The sequence below is a fragment of the Mirounga leonina genome, unplaced genomic scaffold, assembly GCF_011800145.1.
Source record: "Mirounga leonina isolate KUSES-001 unplaced genomic scaffold, KU_Mleo_1.0 Mir_101595, whole genome shotgun sequence".
NCBI classification, from domain to species: domain Eukaryota; kingdom Metazoa; phylum Chordata; class Mammalia; order Carnivora; family Phocidae; genus Mirounga; species Mirounga leonina.
Window position 1 is genome coordinate 15,239,126 of NW_023270158.1, and position 26,720 is coordinate 15,265,845.

General features: G+C 44.3%; 2 protein-coding genes across 2 annotated transcripts in view; both read left to right on the top strand.

Moving 5' to 3' along the window:
* The window catches only part of LOC118004229 (melanoma-associated antigen B2-like), a 700-nt gene extending 471 nt beyond the window's left edge, over positions 1-229 (top strand). Inside the window, 1 exon segment of the mRNA XM_034995508.1 lies at positions 1-229. This exon segment is cut by the window's left edge and continues 4 nt beyond it. Within this exon segment, the coding sequence (XP_034851399.1) occupies positions 1-229 (229 nt within the window).
* Positions 230-12,488: 12,259 nt separating this feature from the next.
* LOC118004290 overlaps positions 12,489-26,720 on the top strand; it is a 14,471-nt gene continuing 239 nt past the window's right edge. Inside the window, 6 exon segments of the mRNA XM_034995631.1 lie at positions 12,489-13,682; positions 22,744-22,813; positions 22,937-22,957; positions 22,960-23,043; positions 23,046-23,111; positions 23,114-23,634. Of these exon segments, the coding sequence (XP_034851522.1) occupies positions 12,489-13,682; positions 22,744-22,813; positions 22,937-22,957; positions 22,960-23,043; positions 23,046-23,111; positions 23,114-23,634 (1,956 nt within the window).

The following is a 26,720-nucleotide window of genomic DNA, read 5'->3' on the forward strand; positions in this document are numbered from 1 at the left end:
CGAGTTCCTGTGGGGCCCGAGGGCCCATGCTGAGACCAGCAAGATGAAAGTCCTAGAGTTTTTGGCCAAGGTTCATGATACCGTCCCCAGTGCCTTCCCATTCCATTATGAAGAGGCTCTGCGAGATGAGGAAGAGCGAGCCCGAGCCCAAGCCGCAGCCCAGGCTGCCTCTGTTACCAAGGCCGGTGCACGTTCCCGGGCCAAGTCCAGCCGTTCCTCTCGTCCCTAGACAGGGCTGAGGCAGAGTCTTCGCTTTGTTGTTGGAAAGGCCTATTAATTAGTGTTCCTGATATGCACAAATAACTTGCTATCTTTTTGTTTGTTTACATGTTTCAAGCAGTGTTCCTTTCAACAGAAAGTTTATTTAGATTCAGAATATAAGTTTATGAATGACATGGATCACACATTTATTGCTGTTTATCAGGTTTAGGAGTAAGAGTTTGTTTTTGTTTTTTTGAAATAAAAATTAGACCTCCTTAAAGCACTTTTGTGATCCAGAGCAAGCTAACATGGCTTTAGGATAGGAATATCCTGGGAAAAGTGAGAGTTCCACACTAAAATAGTTGGGATCAGAAGGTAGATAGATGGATGGATTAATGGATAGATGGATGGATGGATGGATGGATAGATAGATTGAGTAAAAATTGGTTAATTCTTGGTTTGTCTTTTTGTAAATTTAAAAGACATATACCTCAATTTGTTTATGTTCGTCAAGAATGTTTGAGAATATAAATCATAGTGAATCAGACCTCTTTATTCGTGTCTCTTATTTTACACAGAAGTTGAGCATCTGTTCTTGGGAAGTCTTCATGCTTGTACTGGGGATGTTTAGTCAAAGAAGACCCAGCCACTGCCCATACAATTATAGATTCTAGGAGCAGCTGTCCTTATGAAAGAGGGTGAGATAGTACTTCATAAAGAACAAGTGAAAAGCATGGTAAAGAGGGGGCTGAGAGAACATATTACTTATGTTTTCATTCCTAAGCAGAATTTTGGCTGATTGGGAGGTTTTTCTTGGCCAGGGCACTGCATATTCTCTGACATGTCTTAGTTGTAAAAAACAAAACTCAGCTGCATAGATGGTAATGTCTGAGGTCAAGATAATCATAGTAATAACTGCCATTCCCTAATGTCTCAGTACAAGACAGGCCCAGCAACAGATGCTTTCTGTACATTACACATACTCCACCAGTCCTACAAGATAGGGCTCATCAAACTTACTTCATAGAGAAGGGCTTGAGGCTCATAGAGTTCAGCAGTGTGCCAAAATTCATAGGGCTAGCAAATGACAAGGCTGGGACTCGACTCCTGGTCTCAATTATTATAGAGCCCACACTATTTTACTCCTCCCACCCTGAGCCACACCCTGTGTTTCTTATTTCAGTTTTCTTCTCAGTACTTCAAGATTTGTCTTAGGTGATAAAAAGAATGGCTTTGTGTCCAAACTGCTGGATTGGAATATATAGTCAGAGCAAAAAGAATACCAAAATAATTAAGAGGTATAATTAAATAAATGACAGGATTAGGTGACAGTATGACCATCTACATTTGCAATGTTAAAACACCTCAAAATATCAGGGGCTCTCAGAATCAGCCTGGACAGTCTGTTAACCTGTAGAAAGTAGATCTCGCAGAACAGAAGCTACTTGAGAATCTTCACCTGGCTGATGAACGGAAGGAATAGCTCAAGTGTATTTTTTTTCCCATGATGGCCCACCACCTGGCCTGGGATTCCTGCCTTGTGCTACAGCTTCCCGATTTCACATCACTCCCAGGATAGAGGCGCATTCTCTGCAAGGTTTGCAAAGCAGAAACTGCTCCAGAGGTGCAGAGCTGTGGAATTTCCCGGGAAGCCTTAAGTCCTAGAGACAGAAACCAAGGTGAGGACCCTTGTAGAAGGATTGGGGAGACCCACACCGCAGAATATAGGGGATGCCAGGGACTTCAGTCCCCTCTGTTCTTAAGCACAGAGGGTCTCAGACACAGTTGTCAGGCTGAGCATACCCTCACTTAGAGTTAAGGCTTCTCACTGACAAACAAGAGCCTTCATCTAAGGGCAGAGTCCTCAGGTCATTAGAGAAAGGAGGTTCAGTCTCTCAGAAATCATGGAGATAGACCTGAAGGAGGACAATGAAAGGACCCAGCCAGAACAGTAGGATCCCATAAAAATCCTGTCCCAGTTGTCAGCTCTGTGAGTTCCGAAGTGTTGCCTGTGGCGATCACTGACTTTTGCCTCCGGTCCTGGGAAGGTGTGGCCTTTGTCCAAAGGCTGTATCTTCAAATCAGCAGAGAGGGTGGAGTCCTGGGAAGGGTGAAGACACTGTGTGTGGACATGGGATCACCCAACCCACACCTGACAGGACTACACCGAACACCTTCTCTACTGTTCGCCGGGGAGGCACAGGCAAGACCTGGCAGGCTCAAGTGCCCCCCCGACTTCTGCCTGGAGGGTCGCATGGGAATGAAGGCCTTGGTTTACCTGCTGGCCGTTCGGAAGTGGAATCCCAGCCATGACAATATCAACGTAAGAGTCCTGTATGAGGGGGCGCCTGGGGGGCTCAGTTGGTTAAGCATCCGACTCGGTTTTGGCTCAGGTCCTGAGCTCCTGGGTGGTGGGATTGCGCCCCATGTTGAGCTCCAATGCTCAGCAGGGAGTCGGCTTGAAGAGTCTCTCCCTCTGCCCCTCCCGCCACTCACACGCGAGCTCTCTCTCTCTCTCTAAAGTAAATAAATCTTCAAAAAAAAAAAAGAATCCTGCATGAGGAATGAGGCAACCAACTACTCCATACCAGGTATATTATGATATGCCAGAGCAATAATAGTACTAAAATAAATGTGAGGTGTGAATAAAGGGGAAAAAAGAGATAATATTTGCAGGCTATAGGATCATCTGCATATGTGATTTCAGATAACCTTAAAAGATCAGGGACTCAAAAAAATTTTCTGACTCAGCCACTTCCTTATAAAAAGTAAATGTATTAGAACAGAGGTTACATGAGAACTTAAGCCTGGCCAGGAAAAAGAAGGATAGACCAACATAGTTTATTTCTCTTACAGCCCACTTACCTGGGCCCCCCGATATGTGCAGTTGTGGATTTCCCGTCTCCTATCACTCCTAGGACAAGGATCCATTCTCTTCAAGGTTCAGAGTAGGGAAATGGCTCAAGAATTTTCAGGGATGTGGCATTGCCCAAGAAGCCCTTAATGGAAGTGTCAAGAGCCTTTAGGAGGATACCCATGAACCAGAACTGGGGATAGGAGGAAGCAACATCCCAGAATACTGAGTGTTACAGAGACAGCAGCCCCTGCCTTCTCTCAAAGCTAGAAGGCTCCAGGCAGAGCTGTCAGCCTGGGAATCTCCTCACTGTTTCAACACAGTTGTCAGGGTCTTGAGAGCTTTGGTCTGAGGAAGGCAATCTCAGGTCAGAAGAGGGAGTTATCCGATATAAATGTGAGTTCCCTTTAAAAGAATGAAGGAAGCACCCACCCAGAACCCTGGTGACCCATAGAGTCCAGGTCCTGCTGTCAGCCCTTGGAGGTCCTGAATTCATCACATAATGAAGTGTAAAGAGGCTTTGGGACGTGAGCGAGAACGTGAGCGAGTGGCTGTCAGGCCTGGCACTGCTGCCAGGACCAGGGAATGTGCCAGGGCCAAGACCAGTAACAACTCCCACACCTAGTGAAGTCAGGGTAGGGTGGGGGAAGTGTTCATCTTGTAAAAAGAGAGGTCAGCATTCTAAGTAGTGAAACACCTAGGTGGAGCTGAAAGGAACACATTGTGTATGTCTTCTTTTTGTTCTTGCGTTACTTGAGTAAGTAGGAGATTTATCTGTTTTTATTTTGGAGTTTCTTTTTGGTACTCTTAAAATACTGTTTCTTGAAATAGAAGGTTTATTTGACTTCAGTATCTGTGTTTATGAATAATATGTATCACACATGTATTGCTATTGATTAGTGTAAGTATACATGTTCTGGTATTTTGTGTAACAAATTAAAAATCCTTGCATCTCTCTCTCTCTCTTTGTTTTTAGAGAGAGAGCGAGAGTGCACATGACCGGGGTTGAGGGGTACAGGAAGAGGGAGAGAGAATCTTTAAGCAGGCTCCACTTCCAGCACAGGGCCCAAGGCAGGGCTTGATCTCAGGACTCTGAGATCTGAACCTGAGCTGAAATCAAAAGTTGGATCCTTAACTGACTGAGCCAACCAGGTGCCCCACCTTGCATCTCTTTTTGTGGTCTAGAGTAAAATAACATGTCATATGAATGGGGATTTTCTTGCAAATGTGAATGAGCCCTGTGGTAGAATTGTTGGTATCAAGAAATAAAGAAAAGGTTTTGGTACCAACAAGGTGGTGGAGTAAGAATTTCCAGCCCTTATTTACCCACAGAAGCACAGAGTTAACTATGATATAAGTAACAAATATCTTCATGGAAGGTCCAGAATCTATTCAAGAAAGTGGGATACTACATGTGAGCATAAAACTGAGATCAACTACACTTGAAATGGGTAGGAACAGTAATTAGACTTCACTGGCATCAGCCCCTCCCTCAAGTTGGCACAGCTGAGCCCCGAGAGAGACTGTGACTTCTCTCTATGTGGGGGAAGAGATTGAGGTGATGCCATGTACCCAAAATACTTTTAGAACTAATAAATGTATTAAGTTGCAGGATACAAAATCAAAACACAAAAATCAGTTGTGTTTCTATATACTGACAACAAACTATTTGAAAAAGAAATTAAGAAAATAATTATATTTAAAAGTGTCAAAAAATAAAATAGGAATAAATTTAACCAAGGAGGAAAAAGATCTATACACTGAAAACAATAAGACATTGATGGAAGAAATTGAAGAATACACAAATAAAAGGAAGGATATCCCATGTTCACTGATGGAAAGAATTAACATTTTTTAAAAAATTCATACTACTCAAAGTGATCTACAGATTAAGTGCAGTAACCTCATAATTCCAATGAATTTTTCATAGAAATAGAAAAAAAAACCCCTGAATTTCATATGAAATCACAAGAGGCCCTGAATACCAAAGTAATGTTGAGAAAAAGGAACAAAGATGGAGGCATCATACTTCTTGAGTTTGAACTATATTACAAAACTATATTAATGAAAACAGTGTTGGGGTGCCTGGGTGGCTCAGTTAAGCGTCCAGCTCTTGATTTTTGGCTCCGGTCATGATCTCAGGATCGTGCGATCAAGCTCCGCATCAGGCTCTGCCCTGGGTGTGGAGACTGCTTAAGATGCTCTCTCCACCTCTTCCTCTGTCCCTACCCCAGCCCCTGCTCACCCACCACCCCCCCCCACACACACACTCTCTCTCTCTCTCTCTCTCAAAACAAAACAAAAACAAAACAGTGTTATACTAGTATAAAATCAGACACATAGACCAATGGAACAGAATAAAGCCCAGAAATAAACCCATGCATAAATGGTCAAGTAATCGGTAACAAGACCACCAAGAATACACCATAGTTGAAAGGATAGTCTCTTCAATTAAATGCTATTGGGAAACTGAATATCCACATGCAAAAGAATTGAATTGGAAGCTATTTATGTCATGCTCAAAGATTAATGAAAAATGAATTAAAGACTTAAAAATGAGACTCAAAACCATAAAATTCCTAAGGAAAAAACAGGGGAATATCTCTTTGACAGTGGTTTTAGCAGAGATTTTTTTGAATATGACAACAGAAACACAGGCAAAAAAAGCAGAAACAAGTGGGACTACATCAAACCAAACGTCATCTGTACAGCAATGGAAACAATCAACAAAAAGGCAATCTGTGGAGTGGGAGGAAATATTAGCAAGCCATATATCTAAGGGACTGATATCGAAATTATACAAGGAACTCGTACAACTCAATAGCAAACAAACAAGTAAAGATACCACCTCAAATGGTATCACCTCAAACTTGTTAGTAGGATGGCTATTATCAAAAAGACAAGAAATAACAAGGTGGGAGTGTGGAGAAAAGGGAATCTTGTGCACTGTTGGTGGGAATGTAAATTGGTACAGCCATTATGGAGAAACTGTTTGGAGATTCCTTAGAAAATTAAAATTAGAGCTACCACATGATTCAGCAATCCCACTTCTGAGTATATACCCAAAGGAAATGAAATCAGTATCTTAAAGAGTTACCTGCATTCCTATGTTCATTACACCATTACTTAAAATAGCCAAGATATGGAAACAACCCAAATCTCCATCAGCAGATAAATGGATAAAGAAAATGTAATATATACATACAGTGGAATATTATTTGGCCTTAAAAATAAAGGAAATCCTCTTACATAGGACAACATGGATGAATCTGGGTGACATTATTCTAAATGAAATAAGCCAGTCACATAAGGATAAATACTGCACGATTCCATTTATATAGTATCCAAAATAGTCAAACAAATAGAAACACAGAGTAGAATGGTGGTGGCCAGGGCTTGGGGGTCGGGGAGAAATGAGAAGTTGTTGTTGAACAGGTATAGTTTCAGTTATGCAAGATGAATAGATTCTGCTGTAACATCTTGTGCCTAACTGATGAACCACTAAACTCTACCTCTGAAACTAATAATACACTATATGTTAATTAATAGATTTAAAATAAAATTAAAAAGAGAAAAATCGGTGTGCTTAGGAAAAAAGCATTGTGAATATATTTAACAATATTTTATTGTGCTCTTAAAAATTTGTTAAGTGTAGTTCTCACATTAAGTGTTCTTAGCACAACAATTACAAAGTTTATTGTCTTGCTCTCTCCCCAAGTAGAGAGTAAGCTGATTAAATGCAAGTATTTGAGCAAGACAACTCTTTTACACTGTTGATGGGAATGTAAATTGGCATACCCACTATGAAGCAGTATGGGGGTTCCTCAAAAAATTAAAAATGGAGCTGTCATATGATCCAGCAATTCTGTTTCTGGGTCTGTATCGAAAGGAATTGAAATTAGGATCTTGAAGAGATATCTGCACCCCATATTCATTGCAGCACTGTTCACAATAGCCAAGACATGGATGCAACCTAAATGTTCATTGTTGGATGAATGTATAAAGAAAATATGGCATATACATATATTATTCAACCTTAAAAAGAAGGAAACCTTGCCATTGCAGCAACAGAGATGAACCTGGAAAACATTATGCTAAGTGAAATAAGCCAGACACAAAAGGACAAATACATGTTATATAAGGAATCTAAAATAGTCAAACTGATAGAAGCAGAATAGTATGGTGGCTGCCAGGTGCTGAGAGGAGGGGTATTGGAGAGGCATTGGGCAAGGGATACAGAGTTTCAGTTCTAGAAGGTGAATAAGTCCTAGAAATATACTGTATAGCATCTATAGATAACAATGTCATACTGGATATTTAAAAGTTTGCTGAGAGGGTAGATATTATGTTAATTGTTATTGTACTCCTGAAAAATAATAAAAAGGGCAGGAGAAAACTTTTGGAGGGAATGGGTATGTTTATGGCGTTGATTCGTGGTGGTGGTTCACAGGTGCATACTTATCTTCCAGCTCATCAAGTTGTATACATTAAATGTGTACAGCTTTTGGTATGTCAATCATACCTCAATAAAGTTGTTTGTAAAGAAGCAGACATTCTGTCTTATTTGGGGTTGTAGCACAGTGCCTAGTATACAGTAGGCACTTTATAAATATTTAATCATTAAGGGGAAAAAAAGTGTAAATAAGGAAAAGATTGTCAATTCTTGGTTTGCCTAATTCCTTCTAGTGTTTCTTCTCATAAAAGTAGAAGTTATATACCTAGACTTGCTTAGATTATTCAGGTGTGTAAGAGAAATGAAATGTTGGTGAGTTAGACCTCATGCTCACTCTCACTTATTTCCAATCCTTAAGTGGGAATGAGCTCTTTGGAAGGCTTCGGGCTAGTACTGGGGATGCTTTAAAAAAAAAAAAAAAACACTCAAAACAGCAACAGGAAGTTCTAGCCCCTGCCCATTGAATTTTAGAGTCTGGATGCTGCTATCATATAAAAAGAGATGGTGATATATTCTCTGTGATCTGAAGAACAAGTAAAAAGGGGGGAGGGGTTTGAAGAGGGGAGGAGGCTTGAGTTGAAAGCAGTCAAGTACCAAAGTTCTGGGGCAAGGCCGTGTGGAGCTTTAGGAAACTGCATGCCCTTCAGCGAGGGGAAATTTCAAGTGAGATTGCATGGCGGGCTAGATGAGGTTTATGGGAGCGGTGAGCAGGGGCCAGGCCCTCAGATGGAGGGCCTCAGAGATGAAAAACTAAGCCTGCAATGGAAGTTTGTCCTTAACATATTCTTTGGGATTGTGGCTAAACCAGAGAAGATCTCCACATAGTGGAGAAGTGGTAGGTGTCTGTGCTCTTGCCCAGTGCATCTGAACACAGTGTACAGACTAGATGTTCTATATACATCATCACCAGGGAGTTTCTGAGCAATAGGGGTTCTACTTCTTTGAGGTGGGTGTCCAGAACCCACTGGACTGGCACTCTTTACCCTGGATTGGGGGAGTCATAGACCACTCTATCGAAAGAGCACTCAGTTACTTTATCTTGCGTGTAATTTGGCAAAGTAGGTTTTTGCTGATGGTTAAATGAGTGAAAATAATGGTGATTCAGATGGAAGGGCAGCTGGAAGTTAGGGAAAATATTGGTCATTGACAAAAATTCTGAGAACTTTAAGTTGTATCCAACTGAGAAAATCTCTCCCACAAACACACTGTATATTATATCCTCTAATGAGGATATATTACATAATTGACATCACTAAACAGCACTATGGGTGATTGTGATTTCTTTGTCTTGGAGTTTGGTAATATGCTCAAGTTTACAGGGCTAGTAAGTGACAGGGCTGGGACTAGACCCCTAGTCTGAATTCCTCTCGAACACACCATCATTCCACTCTTCTCTGCCTAAAGCAAACTTTGTGTTCCTTAATACTCCAAACTACCTCAGGGGGTGAAATAAGGATTCTGTGTGCAGAGAACTGGATTGAAATACATAGCTAAAGTAGTTAGAAATACCACAGTAAATCAAAGGCATGAACAAAGAGGAGAAACAGATAATATTCATTGACAATATGACGATCTACATATGCAGTGTCAGATACCCTCAAGATTGGGGAATCACGAAACCAACCTGGAAAACTCCTTCCTGTTGGGAAGTAAATCAACTAAAACAGAAGTCACCCAAGAGGCTCTGACTACTGAAAAAAAGGCTAGATCAGCATCATTTTTTTTTTGACAGTCCGCCTCTCTCTTGGGTCCCCTGTCTTATGTTGTGGTTTTCCTATCTCACATCAAGTCAGGGACAAGAACCTGCAAGGTTTGCATTAGGGACACTGCTCCAGTTTTTGTGGGTGTGGAGTTTCCCAGTTCTTTGATTTGAGAGACAGGACCCCCACGAAGACTGGGGAGACAACCACCCCACATTATAGGGGGTCATTCAGAGAGCTGCTAAACCTGCTCTCAGGCCTAGAATGCCCAGGCAAGGCAATCAGAGTGGGTATCCCCTCTTTTACTCCTCAGAGTTCTCAGCAAGGTCAAAGTCTTAGCCTAAGGAGAATGGTCACACTTCAGTAGAGGGAGGATCCTGGGTTGGATAGGTATCAAGCTGAGGTCCCTGGGTGATGAATGTGGGGACCACCGACTCCAGAACAGTGGTGTTCCAAAGAGACTTGACTCTGCTGTCCGCCTCTCAGGACCCAAACATCCCTAGCGTAATGTGGCTCACTCTTCCACCTGGGAGGTCTCAGGAAGGAGCAGCCCTTGATCCCAGCAGAGTAACCTCATGTCAGACAGGATGGAGTCACACGACTGGCCAGGAGCAAGGTCAGGTTCCTGAGTGAGTAAAGAGGACATTGCTAGACCCACAAATGAGGGGGCTTTACAAACCCTCGCCCCCATTCTTAATCGTGAGAGGCTTCAGGCAGAGCTATAAGGGCGAGAAGGCTTTTTATTTCTGCCTGGTGAGTCTCAGGGAGGGAAGGGCCTTGTCTAACAGGATGGGCCCCATTTCTGCAGAGGGTTGGGAGTCAAGGTGAGGACCCTCAGTGCTAATGAGAGAATCTCTTCCCAAAAGACAGAGGCTCACACAGTTCTGTCCCTCTTTTCAAGCCTCTGGGGCCCCAGGCAGTTAAGTCAGAAGCAGTGCACCCTGACTCCTCACTAGGGACTCAGGAAGGTGAGGGCTTGCCTTGGGGGCTGGCTGACTTGGGTCAGTAGGGGGAGGAGTCCCAAGTTCATGGGATCGCAGTGTTCTGAAGTTGGTGGTCCCCAGGTCCTCAGTCAGGGTCCTCACTCAGTCAGGGTCCTCACCTTGGTATCTATCAGAGCCTGATAGGTGAGGACCCTGACTGAGGACCTAGGGACCACCAGCTTCAGAACACTGCGATCCCACAGAGCCTAGTCCTTGCGGTCAGCCCTCAGAACCCCCGGCAGCCATAGCCGGATATGATTCACCTGAACTTCCGCTTGGGAAACGGGGGTGGGGGAGGTACATCGACCAGTGGGCGTAGCATTTGTTCCGCCGGGGGTGGGTTTCCAGGACTTCTCTGAAGTCAAGGTGAGGACCTGCATGTGAAGTGAAGGGACCATTCCGCCTCCTATAACAAAAGCGGCCCCACAAAGTACTGCCCCTGGGGTCGGCAATGGAAGGTCTTGGCATGGCTGTTACACTGAGTTCTGCCTAGAAAGTCTTAGGGAGGAAAGCCTTGGTCTAAGAGAGTAGCCCTGATTCTGCAGATGAAGGAAATGTAGGCCCTAACTGGAGCCGAGGGGAGGGTCGTAAATGCTGATGAGGGGGATCTCTTCCCAGTAGAGATGGCGACAGAAAACAGTACCCCTACATTTGGTTCCGGGAGGCTCCAGGCAGGGACAGTTTTATTTGACAGGCCCTGACAACCACCACCTCCCACTCCCCGAGAGCTCCTGGAAGTGAAGGCTTTGTTTGGAGCTTGGTGAACTCAAATTTAGTGGAGGGAGGAGTCTCAGCCTCTGATAGATACCAAAAGGAATACCTTAAGTGAGGACCTAGGGACCACCGACTCCAGAACAGTGGGGTCTCTCAGAGCCCTGCCCCTGCTTTCAGCCCTTAGAGACCCTGGGCAGTTGTGGCCGGATATGACTCATCCTTACTTCCGATTCAGTTTCCAGGAAGTAAAGACATTTGTCTGTGGGTGAGGCCTCTGGCCCCCTGAGAGTGAATTCTCAGGACTAGTCTGGAGTCAAGGTAAGGACCTTGCATGGGGACTGAGGGGACCATCCAGATCCATAACACATGAGGCCCCACTAAGTCTCACTACTGCTGTTGGCAGAGCTATCAGACTTTATGCCTGGAAAGTCTCAGATAGGGAAGGCCTTGGTCTAAGGGAGTAGCCTGGGTCCTGCAGATGGAGGAGACCTAGGCCCTGTCTGCAGTGAAAATGAGGTCCCTGAGTGCTAATGAGGGGTCTCTTCCCAGTTGGGGAAAGCAGCATCCCTGAACTTATTTCTGGAGGCTCTAGGTGGGAGTAGTCCTATATGGAGGACCCTGTCTTTCCCCTCTAGGGACTCAGAATTTAAGGATTTGCTCTGAGCCAGGGAGCCTAAGTCCTACCAGTGTATTGGAGGCAGGAGTCCTAAGTCCTACCTGTAGTTAAGGTCAGAGACCTGAGGGAGGACTAAGGGGGAGCATCAACTCTAAAAAGTGTGTCTCATAAATTCTGACCCTTCTCTCAGCCCTGGGAAAACGCCAAATATTTCTTAGGCTGAGGCACCCGCCTCATTTCTGTCTGGAGAGTCCCAGACGTGAGGCTATTGGACTAAGTGAGTGGCCTCAATTTTGCAGAGGGAGGAGACCCAGGGTTTCACAGAAGTCAGAGTGAGGACCCTGAATGAAGAGTGATGGTACTCACCCCCCAGAAAGCCCCCCCCTTGTCTGCAGCATTAAGGAGCCCAGGCATGGAAGTCAGGGGTGTGTGAACCCTACTTTAGTTTTGATGGCATCAGGTTGGTGAGAACCTTTGTTTGAGGGGAAAGACATCAGATCAACAGAGGAAGGTGTCCCAGGCCCTACCTGGAGCCAAGGTGAGGACACTGAATGAGGACTGAGAACCCCAATGACTCTAGAACAGAGAGTCCCACAGAACTGTCAGCAGGTGGTGGCAGTAGTGGGCTGAGCCAGCAGTAATGGGCCAAGGTGCCCCTTTAGTTCCTCTTGAGGGGTCCCAAGAAGTTGAGGACCTGGGTTTGAGATGTAAATTTAGAGCAGCACAGAGGAGGGGGCCCAGGCCCTGCCAAAAGTTGATATGATGGTCCTGAATGTGAACTGAAAGGATCCTCATACTCCAGAGTAGAGAGGATCCCACAAGGACTAGACCTGCCACCACTGCTCTCAACCCCAGTAAGCACCGAGCAGGGCTGGCAGGCTGCAGCCTGAGGCTCCCTTTAATTATTTCCACAGGATTCTCAGAGTACAGGTTGATCATAACAGGAGCCCTGTGGTTTCCTAGAGCCATGTCCTCACGGAAACCTGCAGAGGCGGCCTTGGTTAAAGCCAAGGTGGTCTCTCCTTGTGGAAGGTGCTCCCTTTCATCCTCTCTTCTCTCATGCCCAGATCACCTGCTGTCCTACCCACACTCCTACTTGCTGTCCCTGGCCACACTCATCATGCCTCGGGGACGGAAGAGTAAGCTCCACACCCATGAGAAACACCACCAAGCCCGAGGTGGGATCCAGCGTCGGAGGAGTGCTCAGGCCACTGCAGCCAAGGAGAAAGCATTCCCTTCCTTGGCCCCTCCTCCCTTTAGTGTTCTTCCTCACAGAAAGCCTGCAGCTAGGTCACGTAGCACTCTCAAGAAGTCTCAGAGAGCCCTATCCACCAAGTCTGCAGGTGTTTCTCACACAAGATCATACAAAGGAGCCAACTGCAAAATTGAGAAAAAGCGAAGTTCCTCCCAGGCCCCACTCACCACTGTGCAGTCTCAAGGAGACCCTCTAACCAACACAACAGGTATTTTGGTGCAGTTCCTGATGCACATGTACAAAAGGAAAAAGCCCATCGCAAAAGCCGATATGCTGAAGATTGTCAATAAAAAGCATAAAAATCGCTTCCTTGAGATCCTCAAAAGAGCCTCTTTCAGCTTGGAAGTGGTTTTTGGTGTTGACTTAAAGGAAGTCGATTCTACCAAGCATTCCTATATCCTGGTCAGCAAGATGGACCTCCCCAACAATGGGACCATAAGCCGTGGCAGAGGATTTCCCAAGACCGGTCTCCTGATGAATCTCTTGGGTGTGATCTTCATGAAGGGCAACTGTGCCACTGAAGAGAACATCTGGGAGTTCCTGAATAAGATGAGAGTCTATGCGGGGAAGAGGCACTTCATATTTGGGGAGCCCAAGAAGCTCATCACCCAAGATTTGGTGAAGCTTAAGTACCTGGAGTACCGCCAGGTGGCCAACAGTGATCCTCCACGCTATGAGTTCCTGTGGGGCCCGCGAGCCCACGCTGAGACCAGCAAGATGAAAGTGCTAGAGTTTTGGGCCAAGATTAATCATACCGTCCCCAGTGCTTTCCACTCTTGGTATGAAGAGGCTTTGCGAGATGAGGAAGAGCGAGTCAAAGCCACGGTTACACTGCAGGCTGAGGTGGATGCCACGGCCAGTGAATATCCCAGGGAATGTCCAGCAGTGCCTCCCACACCTAATGAAGTTGAGGGGGATTCTTCACGTTGTGGCTGAAGAGAGCAGTCAGTGTTCTAAGGAGCGGAGGGCAGGGTGTGACTGAGGGAACACAGTGTATAATACCTCTGCGCTCCTGTTCTGTATGGGTAATTTGGAAATTTATCAGCATTTTTATTTTTTGCTCTTTTTCAAATGTTGTTACTTTGAAGTGAAGGCTTATCTAGCATTATAATCTAAATTTATGAGTTACATTGGTCTTGCTTATTGTTGTTTATCAGGTTTAAGAGTTAAGAGTTTTGCTGTTTTATAAAACAAATTAGGAAAATTTCCATCTTATTTAGTAATCTGGTACAACGTAACATGGCATTGGTGTATGCATTTCCTTGAAAACATGAAAAAAATAAGCACTAAAATATATGGAATCGATACAGAGGAAAAGAACAAGATGGTTGGTATTTGGCTTCCTAAGCCCTTTTACTCTGTTTTAAAAAATTCCAAATAACAGTACATGCTTGACTAATTAAAGAATGTAGAATTAAACCTTAATGAATTAGACCCCATGCTTACAGGCTCATTTATTCCCCAAACATTGCCTGAGCATCTGCTCTTAGAAGGCTTCATGCTAGCACTGGGAGAGCTGAGAAAAAGACCGAGACATTGACCATAAAATTATAGAGTCGAGAAGCGTCTATCATATAAGGAAGAATGGTGATATTCACTCTAAGACCGAAAGGACATGTGGAAGGATGGGATAAAACAGGAGAGAGGTGGTTCCAGATGAGAGCAGTTAAGTGTCAGTGCCCTGCAGCAAGGCAGCGTCGGGCCTTCGGAGACTGCAGGTCCCTCATTGGGAGGTAATTCTAAGTTGGCTGCATGGGGCGGGTGGTCCATGAGGCTGTTATCATAGGGAGCAGGGGCCAGGCCCTCACATGGTGGGATTCAGAGCTGAAAGACTAAGCCCAGAATGGCAAACTGCCCTGACCAGTTACTTTGGGATGGTGGGAAAGCCAGAGAGAAATCACCCGAGGCGGGGATGGAACGTGTCCTGTGCTCTTGTCCCGGGGCAGGTGAATGCAGTGTGCAAATTCGAGGTTTTATTTACATCATCTCCAGACAGTTTCTGAGAAATAAGGGTATACTCCTTTGGAGTGGATGCCCAGAATCCACTGGACTGGCACCCTTGGCCCTGGGGTGGGGGAGCCAGAGCCCACTCCACTAAAGCATCATTCAAATTAGGTTATCTTGTTTGTCATTTGGCAAACTCAGGCAAGGTCTAGATTTTTGTTGGTGGTTGAATGAATGAGAGTCAGAGTGGTTTAGAAAGAAGGGCAGCTGAGAGGAAGGTACGTTTGGGGGCCTTGAAATATGTTTTAGGAGTTTTGTGTTGCATCCACTAAGGAAGTCCACCTTATGCCAACATTGGATGACATACTTGAATGGGGAAATAATTACTTAGTGTTCCTTGCTAAGCACCATTTTGTCTGATAGAGTTTTCTTTGTTCTAGAGCACTGCATAGTTCCTGACATCCCCTGGATTAAAAATTAAATCTCATTGCAGTGAGTTGAAACTCCAGGGGACAAATTAATCGTAAGAACTGGCACCCTGAAAGCTCAGTACAGGCCAGGCAATGTGCCACGCACATCTACGTGCATTATGGACATGCTACCAGTCCCCAAGACAGAGCCATCAAACCCATTTCACAGATGAAAAGACAGCCTCACAGAGTTCAGTGTTGTGCCCAATTTCACATGGCTGCTAAGTGACAGGTTTGGAACCAGACCCCTGGCCTGAATTAGTCTGAAGCCCATACTTTTCTACTCCTCCCAGCCTTAGGCTAACTTCATATTCTTTATTTCCCCCTTTCTTCTCACTACTACAAAAATTGTCTCAGGTACTAAAAAAGACTCTGTGCCCAAGATACTGGATTAGAATACGTAACCAGAGCAATTACCATATCAAAATAATTGAGAAGTGTGAATAAAGGAGAGAAAGAGATAATATTCAGTGACAATAGGATCATCTATATATCCAAAGTCAGGGGCTCACAAAATCATTTCGGATATTCCCTTCCATAAAGAAAGTTACATCTATTCAAACAGAACTTACATAAAAAGCTAAGTCTGGTTGCTAAAGAGAAGAAATGAAGTATTTTTTTTTCCTTTGACAGCACATGTGTTCGGGGGTCTCTGCCTTGGGTTACAGCTCCCCTGTCTCACATCACTCCTGGGACAGGGACCCAGTCTCTGAAGGGTTTGCAGTAGGGAAAATGGTCAAGAGTTTGCAGGGACATGGCCTTTCCCAGGAAGCCTTCAATCAAGAAACAGGAACCATAATGAAGATCCCTTTATAGTAGGACAGGGGAGAGCAACATGCCAGGCAAAGTTGTCAGTCTGAGCATCCCCTCACTTATTCCGCAGGGTTCTCGGGGACAGGTGAGTCCTGCCTTAAGAGGCAGCCTCAGGTCACTAGGGGGAGGATTCGAAGTCTCTGACACATATGAAGGTGAGGACCCTGAATGAGGTGTGAAGAGAGCAGCCACCCAGAGCAGTGTGGCCCATAGACTCCTGACCCTGCTGTCAGCCCTCAGAGTCCCCAAACAGCCTTGGAATGATGTGGCTGAAACTGACTTCCACTTAACAGGTCAAAAATGTGAAGATCTTGGTCTGAGGTTGATTGACTCAGGTCAGTAGAGGTAGGATTTCCAAGGGGTGCCGGGAGGAAGGTGAGTACTCTGAAGCATTCAGGGGCCACCAAACCCACATGAGTGGAGACTCACAGAACCCTTCAAACTGTCCTCAGAGCTCCAGGCATAAATGGCAGGCAGAGCTGGCCTCATATCCTCCTCAGGGGTAACAGAAAAGTGGGGGAGGTCCCAGGTCAGCAGGGAGAGGAGTCTTGGGCCTTCACGTACGTCAGATTTAGGGTACTGAGTTAGAACCCTGAGTGGGATCACCATCATAGGGCCTCATGCTGCCTGCCACAGCCGTCACTTGTGGAAGACCTTGGCAGGTGTGGCCAAATAAGGCCACCCTTGCCTCTTGCTATTAGATCTCGGGGAGCTATAAGCCTTTCTTTGGGGAAATGTCCTCAGACCAAGAAAGAGAGGAACCTCGGGCCCTGCCAGGAGTCAAACCAAGTAAACTGAGTGAGGACCAAGGGGACAGCCTGTCCCTGAATAGATGGGAAAACAAACAGTCTGGCCCTGCCCTTGCACTCGAGACTGAAAGCCCCAGGGGCAGGGTATGAGGCTGAGTGCCCCCGGCATCACTTGTTTGAAAAAACTGACTTCATTCTTTAGAGCAATTTTAGGTTCACAGCAAAACTGAGCAAAAAGTATAGAGTTTCCATCTACCTTCTTCCCTGACACACACACAGCCTCCCCTACTTTCAGCATCCTGCAGAGTGGTCCATGTGCTACAGTCTCTCAACTTACAACCACATGTCATAAAGCTCATAGTTTCATTAGGTTGATTCTTGGTGTTGTTACATTCTGTCCAGTTTGATAAATCTTTGATGACTTGTATTCACTGTTACAGCATACATAGTATACAGTATACATAGTAATTTCACTGCCCTAGAATCCTCTATGTTCTGTCTCTTCATCCCTCCCTCCGCCCCCCCCCTCCCAGAAACCACTGATCTTTTTACTTTTTCTGTAATTTTGCCTTTTCCGGAATGTCGGAGAGTTGGGATCATGCAGTATGTAGCCTTTTCAGATTGGCTTATTTCACTTAGTAATACACATCTAAGGTTCCTCCATGCCTTTCCATGGCTTGATTAGCTCATTTCTTTTTAGCACTTACCAATACAGGCATACCTCAGACATACTGTGGGTTTGGTTCCAGACCATGGCAATAAAGTGAGTATCACAATAAAGTGAGTCAGAAGAATTCGAAGCAACTCCTGATCCATTACAGTGTGATCATGAGATTGCAACAATACAGTCCCATCTTCAGGCTCCACCTAATTCTAGTTCTCTTGCTCTCTCCACTACATCTGCCGTTACTTCCTCCACTGAAGGCTTGAATCCTTCAAAGTCACCAAGGAGGCTTGGCATCAACTTTTTTCAAGCTCATATTCATACTGATATTTTGATCTCTTCCCATGAATCATGAATGTTCTTCATGTCATGTAGAATGGTGAATCCTTTTGAGAAAGTTTTCAATCAACTCTGCCCAGATCCATCCAAGAAATCACTATCTGTAGCAGCTGTAGCCTTACAAAATATATTCCTTAAGCAATAAGAATTGAAAGTTGAAATAACTCCTTGATTTATGGGCTGCCGAGTGGATGTTGTGTCAGCAGGCATGAAAAGAACACTCATTGTCCATCTCCATCAGAGCTCTTGGGCGACCAGGCACATTGTCAGTGAGCAGTCATACTTTGAGAGGAATCTTTTCTTCTAAGCAGGTCCCAAGAGTGGTCTTAAAATATTCAGAAAACCATGTTGTAAACAAATGTCCTGTCATACAAGCTTCATTGTTCCTTCTACAGAGCACAAGCAGAGTAGATTTAGCATCATTCTTAAGGGCCCTAGGATTTGGGGGATGGGAAATGAGCACTGGCTTCAACTTCCAGCCACCAGCTGCATTAGCCCCCAACAAGACGGTCTGCCTGTCCTTTGAAGTTTTGGATCTATGCATTGATTTCTCTTTTCTAGCTATGAAAGTTCTAGATGACCTCTTCTTCCAAAAGAAGGCTGTTTTGTGTACACTGAAAATGTAGTTTAGTGCAGCCCCCTTCCTCAATGATCCTGGCTGGATCTTCCAGATACCTTGCTGCAGCTTCTCCATCAGCACTTGCTGCTTCACTGTGCACGATGATGTTATGGAAACAACTTTTTCCTTAAACTCGTGAACCAACCTCTGCTGGCTTCAAGCTTTTCTCAGGCGGCTTCCTCGCCTCTCTCAGCCTTCATAGAATTGAGAGTCAGGGCCTTGCTCTGGATTAGGCTTTGGCTTAAGGGGAATGTCGTAGCTGGTTTCCTCTTCCAGAGAGTCCAGACCACTCGTGCTTTCTCCCTATCAGCAAGAAGGCTGTTTCGCTTTCTTATCATTAGTATGTTCACTGGGGGAGCACTTTCAATTTCCTTCAAGAACTCTTCCTTTGCGTTCACAGCCTGGATAACTGTTTGGTGCAAGAGGCTGAGCTTTTGTCCTTCTCGGCTTTGGACATGCCTTTCTCACTAAGCTTAATCATTTCTGGCTTTTGATTTTGTTTTTGTTTTTGTTTTTTATTATGTTCAGTTAGCCAGGATATAGTACATCATTAGTTTTTGATATAATGTTCAGTGATTCATTAGTTGCATATAACACCCAGTGCTCATCACAATACGTGCCCTCCTCAATAACCATCACCCTGTTACTCCCTCCCCCTACCCCCTTTCCCTTCTGAAACCCTCAGTTTGTTTCCCAGGGTCCATAGTCTCTCATGGTTCATCTTCCTCTCTGATTTCTCCCCCTTCAGATTTCCCTCCCTTCCCTTGTGGTCCTCTGTGCTATTGCTTATGTTCCATGTATGAGTGAAACCATATGATAATTGTCTTTCTTTGCTTGACTTACTTCACTTAGCATAATCCCCTCCAGTTCCATCCATGTCGATGCAAATGGTGGGTATTCATCCTTTCTGATGGCTGAATAATATTCCATTGTATATATGAACCACATCTTCCTTATACATTCATCTTTTGAAGGACATCTTGGCTCTTTCCACAGTTTGGCTATTGTGGACATTGCTGCTATGAACATTGGGGTAAATGTGCCCCTTCTTTTCACTACGTCTGTATCTTTAGGGTAAATACCTAATAGTGCATTTGCTGGGTCATAGGGTAGCTCTATTTTTAACACCTTGAGGAAACTCCACACTGTTTTCCAGAGTGGCTGCACCAGCTTGCATTCCCACCAACAGTGTAAGAGGGTTCCCCTTTCTCCACATTCTCGCCAACATTTGTTGTTTCCTGTTTTGTTAATTTTTGCCACTCTAACTGGTGTAAAGTGGTATCTCATTGTGGTTTTGATTTGTATTTCCCTGATGGCTAGTGATATTGAGCTTTTGATTTAAAGTGAGAGATGTAGGACTCTTCCTATCGCTTGAACATGTAGAGGCCACTGCAGGGTTATTAATTGGCCTCATCTCAACATTTTTGTGCCTCAGGGAACAGGGAGGCCTAAGGAGAGGGAAAGATATGGGGAACAGCCGGTCAGTGGAGCAGTCAGACGCACACAGAATTTGTCAACTAAGTTCACCATCTTATATGGGTGCAATTTGTGGTGCCCCAGAAACAATTACAATAGTAACATCACAGATCACTGGTTACAGATGACCATAACAAATATAATAATAATGACAAAGTTTGAAATATTGCAAGAATTACCCAAATAGGACACAGAGACACAAAGTGGGCACATGCTTTTGGAAAAATGGCACCAAGAGACTTTCTTGGGGCAGGGCTGCCACAAAACTTCAATTTGTAATAAATGCAATATGTGGGAAATGCAGTAAAGTGAATCACAATAAAACAAGGTAAGCCTGTATTCCATTGTTGGGGTGTCATGATTTATTTATCCATGTACCTGCCGAAGGACATCTTGGTTGCTTTCAAGTTTTGGCAACTATGAGTAAAGCTGCTGTAAACATCCGTGTGAAGGTTTTTTTGAGGACATAAGTTTTCAACTCATTTGGGTAAATACCAAGGAGCATGACTGCTAGATAGTATAGTATGTTTAGTTGGTTTTTTTTTTTTTAAACGCTTTATTGAGGTACAATTGACAGACAAAAAAGCTGTACATAGTTGATGTGTACAAATTGATGAGTTTGTAGATAAGTATGCATCCATGAAATTGTCACCACAATTTATATTATGAAAACATTGATCACCTCCAAAAGTTTCCTCTTGCCTTATTTATTTATGTGTTATAAGAACACTCCCTATAAGATCTATCCTCTTAACAAAATTTTGAGTATACAATACAGTATTGTTAACTATAGGCTCTATGCTGTCCGGTGGACCTCTAGGGTTTATTTACCTTGTATAACTGAAATTTTGTAAGCTTTAATTAATACCCCTCCATTTCCCCCTCCTCCTAGCCCCTGGCAACCACCATTCCACTCTCTGATGCTGTGAGTCTATTTTAGATTCCTCATATAAGTGGTATCATGTAGTATTTGTCCTTCTCTGTCAGCTTTATTTCACTTAGCATAATGTCCTCTATACTGTTGCAAATGGCAAGGTTTCCTCCTTTTTAAGGGTGAATGATATTCCATTGTATGTATGTTTCACCCTTTCTTTATCCATCTGTCCATCAATAGACATTTAGGCTGCTTAGCTATATGTCTTAGCTATTGTGAATAACACTGCAATGAACACGGGAGTGCAGATATATCTTCAAAATCCTGATTTCAGTTCCTTTGGATATATACCCAGAAGTAGGATTGCTGAGTCATATGGTGGTTCTATTTTTAATTTTTTGAGGAACCTCCATACTGTTTTCCGAGTGGCTGTACCAATTTACATTCCCACCAACCATGTAGAATATGTTTAGTGTAATAAGAAATTTCCAAACTGTTTTTGCAAAGTGACTGTACCATTTTGCATCCCCACCAGCAATGAATGAGAGTTCCTATTGCTCCGTATCCTCACCAGCATTTGCTGTTGTCAGTACTTTGAATTTTGGTCATTCTAAAAAGCATGCAGTGGCATTTCATTTTTATTTTAATTTGCAACTTTCTAGTGGTGTATTATGCTTAGTATCTTTTCATATGCTAATTTGCCATTTTATATATCCTCCTTGATGAGGTATCTGTTCATATATTTTGCCCATTTTTTAACATTTATTCATGACCTGTTTTTATTTTTTTATTATTATGTTCACTTAGCCAACATATAGTACATCATTAGTTTTCGATGTAGTGTTCAATGATTCATTAGTTGCGTATAACACCCAGTGTTCATCACAACACATGCCCTTCTTAATACCCATCACCTGGTTACCCCGTCCCCCCACCCCCTCCCTTCTGTAACCCTCAGTTTGGTTCCTGGAGTCCAGGGTCTCTCATTGTTTGGCTCCCTCTCTGATTTCCTCCCATTCAGTTTTCCCTCCCTTCCACTGTGGTCCTCCACACTATTCCTTATGTTCCATATATGAATGAAACCATATGATAATTGTCTTTCTCTGCTTGACTTATTTCACTTAGCATAATCGCCTCCAGTTCCATCTATGTCGATGCAAATGGTGGGTGTTCATCCTTTCTGATGTATTTTGCTCATTTTTTGATTGGGTTGTTTGTTTTCTTCTTATTGACTTTTAAGTGTTCTTTGTTTATTTTGGCTAACAGCCTTCATCAGATATGTCCTTTACGAACATTTTCTCCCAGTCTGTGGCTCATCTTCTTATTCTCTTGATGACTTTTTTGTAGGGCAGAAGCTTTAGTTTTAATGAAGTCTAGTTTATCAAGTATTTCTTTCATGGATCCCCATCACTTTTTATATCATGTCTAGAGGAGGTGAGATCCTTGGTCTGAGGGTCCAGTCACCAGTCAGCCGAAGGTGTGTGTGTGGGGGTGGGGCAGTCCACAAACCTGTGTGGTGTCCAAATGAGGACCCTGAATGAGGACCCTGAATGGATACTTAGGACCTAGCAACCCCAATACAGAGAGGTCCCCACAGAGCTATAAGCACTGAGTGCCTCCTGGTAAGGGTGGTGGCCTAAGGTACATTACTCACTTCTTTCTCATGGGTCCCAGGGAGCTTTAAGGAATCAATCTCAGTGTAGCAGAGAGAAAGGGTTCGAAGTCTTGACAAAAGTTATTATAATAATTTGGAAGGTAAACATAGAGGACCCCTTGCCACGTTAGAACACATGTGGCCCCACTACCAGCCATGCTGTCACACTAGTCAGTAAAGGACAGGGCTAGCAGGCTATAGCCTAAGGCTCACTTTGTCTCCAGTAGCTTCTCAGAGCAGGCTGAAGGAGAACAGGAGCCTTGTAGGTTCCTAGAGAGTGTCCTCAAGAAAACCTGCTGAGGTTAAAGCCAAGGTGGAATGTCCCTGCTGTAGGTTCACACACCATCCCATTGTCCCTCCTCCAGGTGCCCTCATCGCCCACTGTCCAGCCTGCTGTTCGTGAGCACAGAGTCATCATTCCTCAGTATCAGAAGAGTAAGTTCAACAACATGAGAAATGCCACTAGGCCTGAGGTAAGACCCAGGATCTCGAGGGGGCTTAGGCCACTGCAGCAAAGAGTCCCCCCTCTCCTCCTCTGTTTTGGGGATGCTCCCTCAGATTGCCGTATTGCTGGCATTGCTGGGAGCCTCAGAGATCCCTACTCACCATTATTACTTCTGCAGCAGTTTCATGCATGAGGTCTGAACGAGGTGTCAAGAGCCACGATGAGAAAGTGCAAGTTGCTCTGAAGCCCCAACCTCTGCTGAGAGCTCACTGGAACATTCCCTATCCAGGACATGAGCATGTGGGCACACTTCCTGCTGGAGAAGCATGCAGTGAGGGCGCCCATTATGCAGGCCGCACTGCTGACAGTCGTCAACAAAAGGCACAGGGAGCACTTCCCCGAGATCCTCAGGAGAGCCTCCGAGCGCGTGGAGCTGGTCTTTGGCCTAGAATTAAAGGAAGTCAAGCCAGGCGGTCACTCCTATACCCTCGTCAGCAGCCTAGACCTCACCAGTGACGGCAGTGTGAGCAGCATCTCGGGCTTTCCTAAGAATGGGCTTCTCATGCCTCTTCTGAGTGTGATCTTCTTGAATGGCAACCGCGCCTCTGAGGAAGATATCTGGGGATTCCTGAATATTTTGGGCATCTACGATGGAAGGAGGCATTTAGTCTTTGGGGAGCCCAGGAAGCTCATCACCCAAGATTTGGTGCAGGAAAAGTACCTGGAGTACCGCCAGGTGGCCAACAGTGATCCTCCACGCTACGAGTTCCTGTGGGGCCCGAGGGCCCATGCTGAGACCAGCAAGATGAGAGTCCTAGAGTTTTTGCTAAGGTCATGGCCTTCCCATTCCATTATGAAGAGGCTCTGCGAGATGAGGAAGAGCGAGCCCGAGCCTGAGCCGCAGCCGGGGCTGCCTCTACTACCAAGGCCCGGGCACATACCCAGGCCGCCCACCCCGCCCAGCCGTTCCTCTCGTCCCTAGACCGGGCTAAGGCAGATTCTTCGCTTTGTGGTTAACAAAGGCAGTTGGCTAACTAGTGGAGGGCCCAGGTGGGGTGCATAGGAACACAAAGTGTAACACACTCGTGTTCCTGTACAGTGCATAAATTGGAGATGTTTGTTTTTCTTCCTATTTTAAATGGCTTTCCTTTCAATTAAAGGTTTATTTAGCTTCAGAATCCAAGTTGATGAATGACATGGGTTATACATTTCTTGGAGTTTATCAGTTGAAAAATAAGAATTTTAGTATTTTGTAAAACAAATTGAAACCCTTGAATCGTTTCTTGTCATTCAGAACTAGGTAACATTTAATTTAATATTCTTTAATTGCCCAAATATTAATTTAGCCCTTGCTCTTTGGAAGGCTCCTGGCTAGTACTGGGGATGATAAGAAAAATAGGCCCAACCCCTGCTTACAAAACTGTGGAGTCTAAGAGCAGCTCTCACATAAAAAATACGTGGTGAGATACTCCCTAAGATGAAAAGGACTAGTAAAAATAAGGAGTAAAAAGGAGGGAGGGGGCCTCCAGATGAGGAGTTCTAGTGTAAAATGCCCCAAGGCAAGGCAGATTGAGCCTTTGGGCAGCTGAAAGCCCTGTGATAGGAAGTAATTTTTTTAAAAACTTATTTGTCATAGAGAGAGAGAGCACAAGCAGGGGGAGTGGCAGGCAGAGGCAGAGGGAGAAGCAGATTCCCTGCTGAACAGGGAGCCCGATGCGGGGCTGGATCCCAGGACCCTGGGATCATGACCTGAGCCAAAGGCAGATGCTTAATGACTGAGCCACACAGGCGCCCATGATGGGAAGTAATTTTTTTTTTTGTATTTTTTTTTATTCTTATGTTAATCCCCATACATTACATCATTAGTTTTAGATGAAGTGTTCCATGATTCATGGTTTGTGCATAACACCCAGTGCTCCATGCAGAATGTGCCCTCCTCAATACCCACCACCAGGCTAACCCATCCTCCCACCCCCCTCCCGTCTAGAACCCTCAGTTTGTTTTTCAGAGTCCATCGTCTCTCGTGGTTCGTCTACCCCTCCGATTGATGGGAAGTAATTTTAAGTTAGCTGTATGGTGGGCTAAATGTGGCTGTGGAACTGGTGAGCCAAGTGGTGGGTCTCTGAGTTGAGAGATTTAAGTCTGGAATGGAAAACTACCTTTAACAGTTACTTTGGGATTGTGAATAAATCAGAGAGGATCTCCACCCAGGGCACGGATGGAACATGTCCCATGCTTCTGTCCCCAATGCAGGTGAACACAGAGCACAAACTAGATGTTTTACACAAACCATCTCCAGGGAGTTTCTGAGACATAAGGGCCGTACTCTTTTGAGGTTGGAAACTCAGAAGCCACTGTGCAGGTACTGTTTCCTGTAAGTTGGGGAGTCAGAATCCATTTTATCAAAAGAGCATTCAAATTCAGTGTTACTGTTTTTGTTTTGTTTTGTTTTTTTACTTGGCTTCTAATTCTGCAAATTCTAAGGGAGGTATAGATTTTAGGTGATGGTGAAATTAATGAATATAGGGGTGCTTTCAGTAAAAGGGCAGAGGAGAGGAAAGAACTAGTCTTTGAATCCAATTCTAGAGGATTTGAGTTGCATTCCGCTGGAAAAAACTCCCCCATGCTTGAAATATGATTTATTGGGGGGGGGGGATTTACTTTAGTGTCTCTGTAAGCAGCACTTTGGACTGATTTGGTATTCCATGTCCTAGAGTGGCATATATTCTCTGATATCTACTAGATTAAAACAAATATTCCATCAGGGTGGGTGGTATCCTCTGAGGTCAAAATAATCATAGCCTTAGTAATTACAGGCATTGTGTAAAGTCTCAGTGCATTCCAGGCATCTTTCCAGGTGCTTTATGTACATTAACCATGGTCCACCAGGCCCTGCGAGACAGGATTTAACAAACCTTCTTTACAGATGCAGAGCCTGAGGCCCACAGAACTTGCTAATGCACCCAGTTCAAAGAGCTAATAAGTGATAGGGCTAGGCCTAGACCCTTGGTCTGAATCTGTCCAGAGCTCACACTTTTCCACTCCTCCCAGCCTGATGCTGACCATCAATCACTTAATTCACTTTCTTCTACCACTCCAAAATGTATCTCAAGCCGAAAAAGGACTCTGTGACCAAAACATTGGATTGGAATACATAACCAGTGTGATAAGAATACCAAAATAAATCAGAGATATGAATAAAGGAGAGAACGAGACAGTGACAATATGATCATCTACATGGGTAAAATCAGATATCTTCCAAAGATCAGGGGTTCACAAAATCATCTGGCTCCATCCTTCTCTGTAAAAAGTAAATCTTTTATGTTGATGTTAATGGCGGGTATTCATCCTTTCTCATGGCTGAGTAATATTCCATTGTATATATGGACCACATCTTCTTTATCCATTCATCTGATGAAGGGCATCTCAGCTCCTTCCACAGTCTGGCTATTGTGGACATTGCTGCTATGAACATTGGGGTGCATGTGCCTCTTCTTTTTACTATATCTGTATCTTTGGGGTAAATACCCAGTAGTGCAATTGCTGGGTCATAGGTGAAATAAGTCAAGCAGAGAAAGACAATTATCATATGGTTTCACTTATATGTGGAACATAAGGAATAGCATGGAGGACATTAGGAGAAGGAAGGGAAAAATGAAGGGGGAGAAATCAGAGGGGGAGATGAACCATGAGAGACTATGGACTCCAGGAAACAAACTAAGGGTTTTGGAGGGAAGGGGGGTGGGGGGATGGGTTAGCCCGGTGATGGGTATTAAAGAGGGCACGTATTGCATGGAGCACTGGGTGTTATATGCAAACAATGAATCATGGAACACTACATCAAAAACTAGTGATGTACTGTGTGGTGACTAACATAACATAATAAAAAAAAAAAAA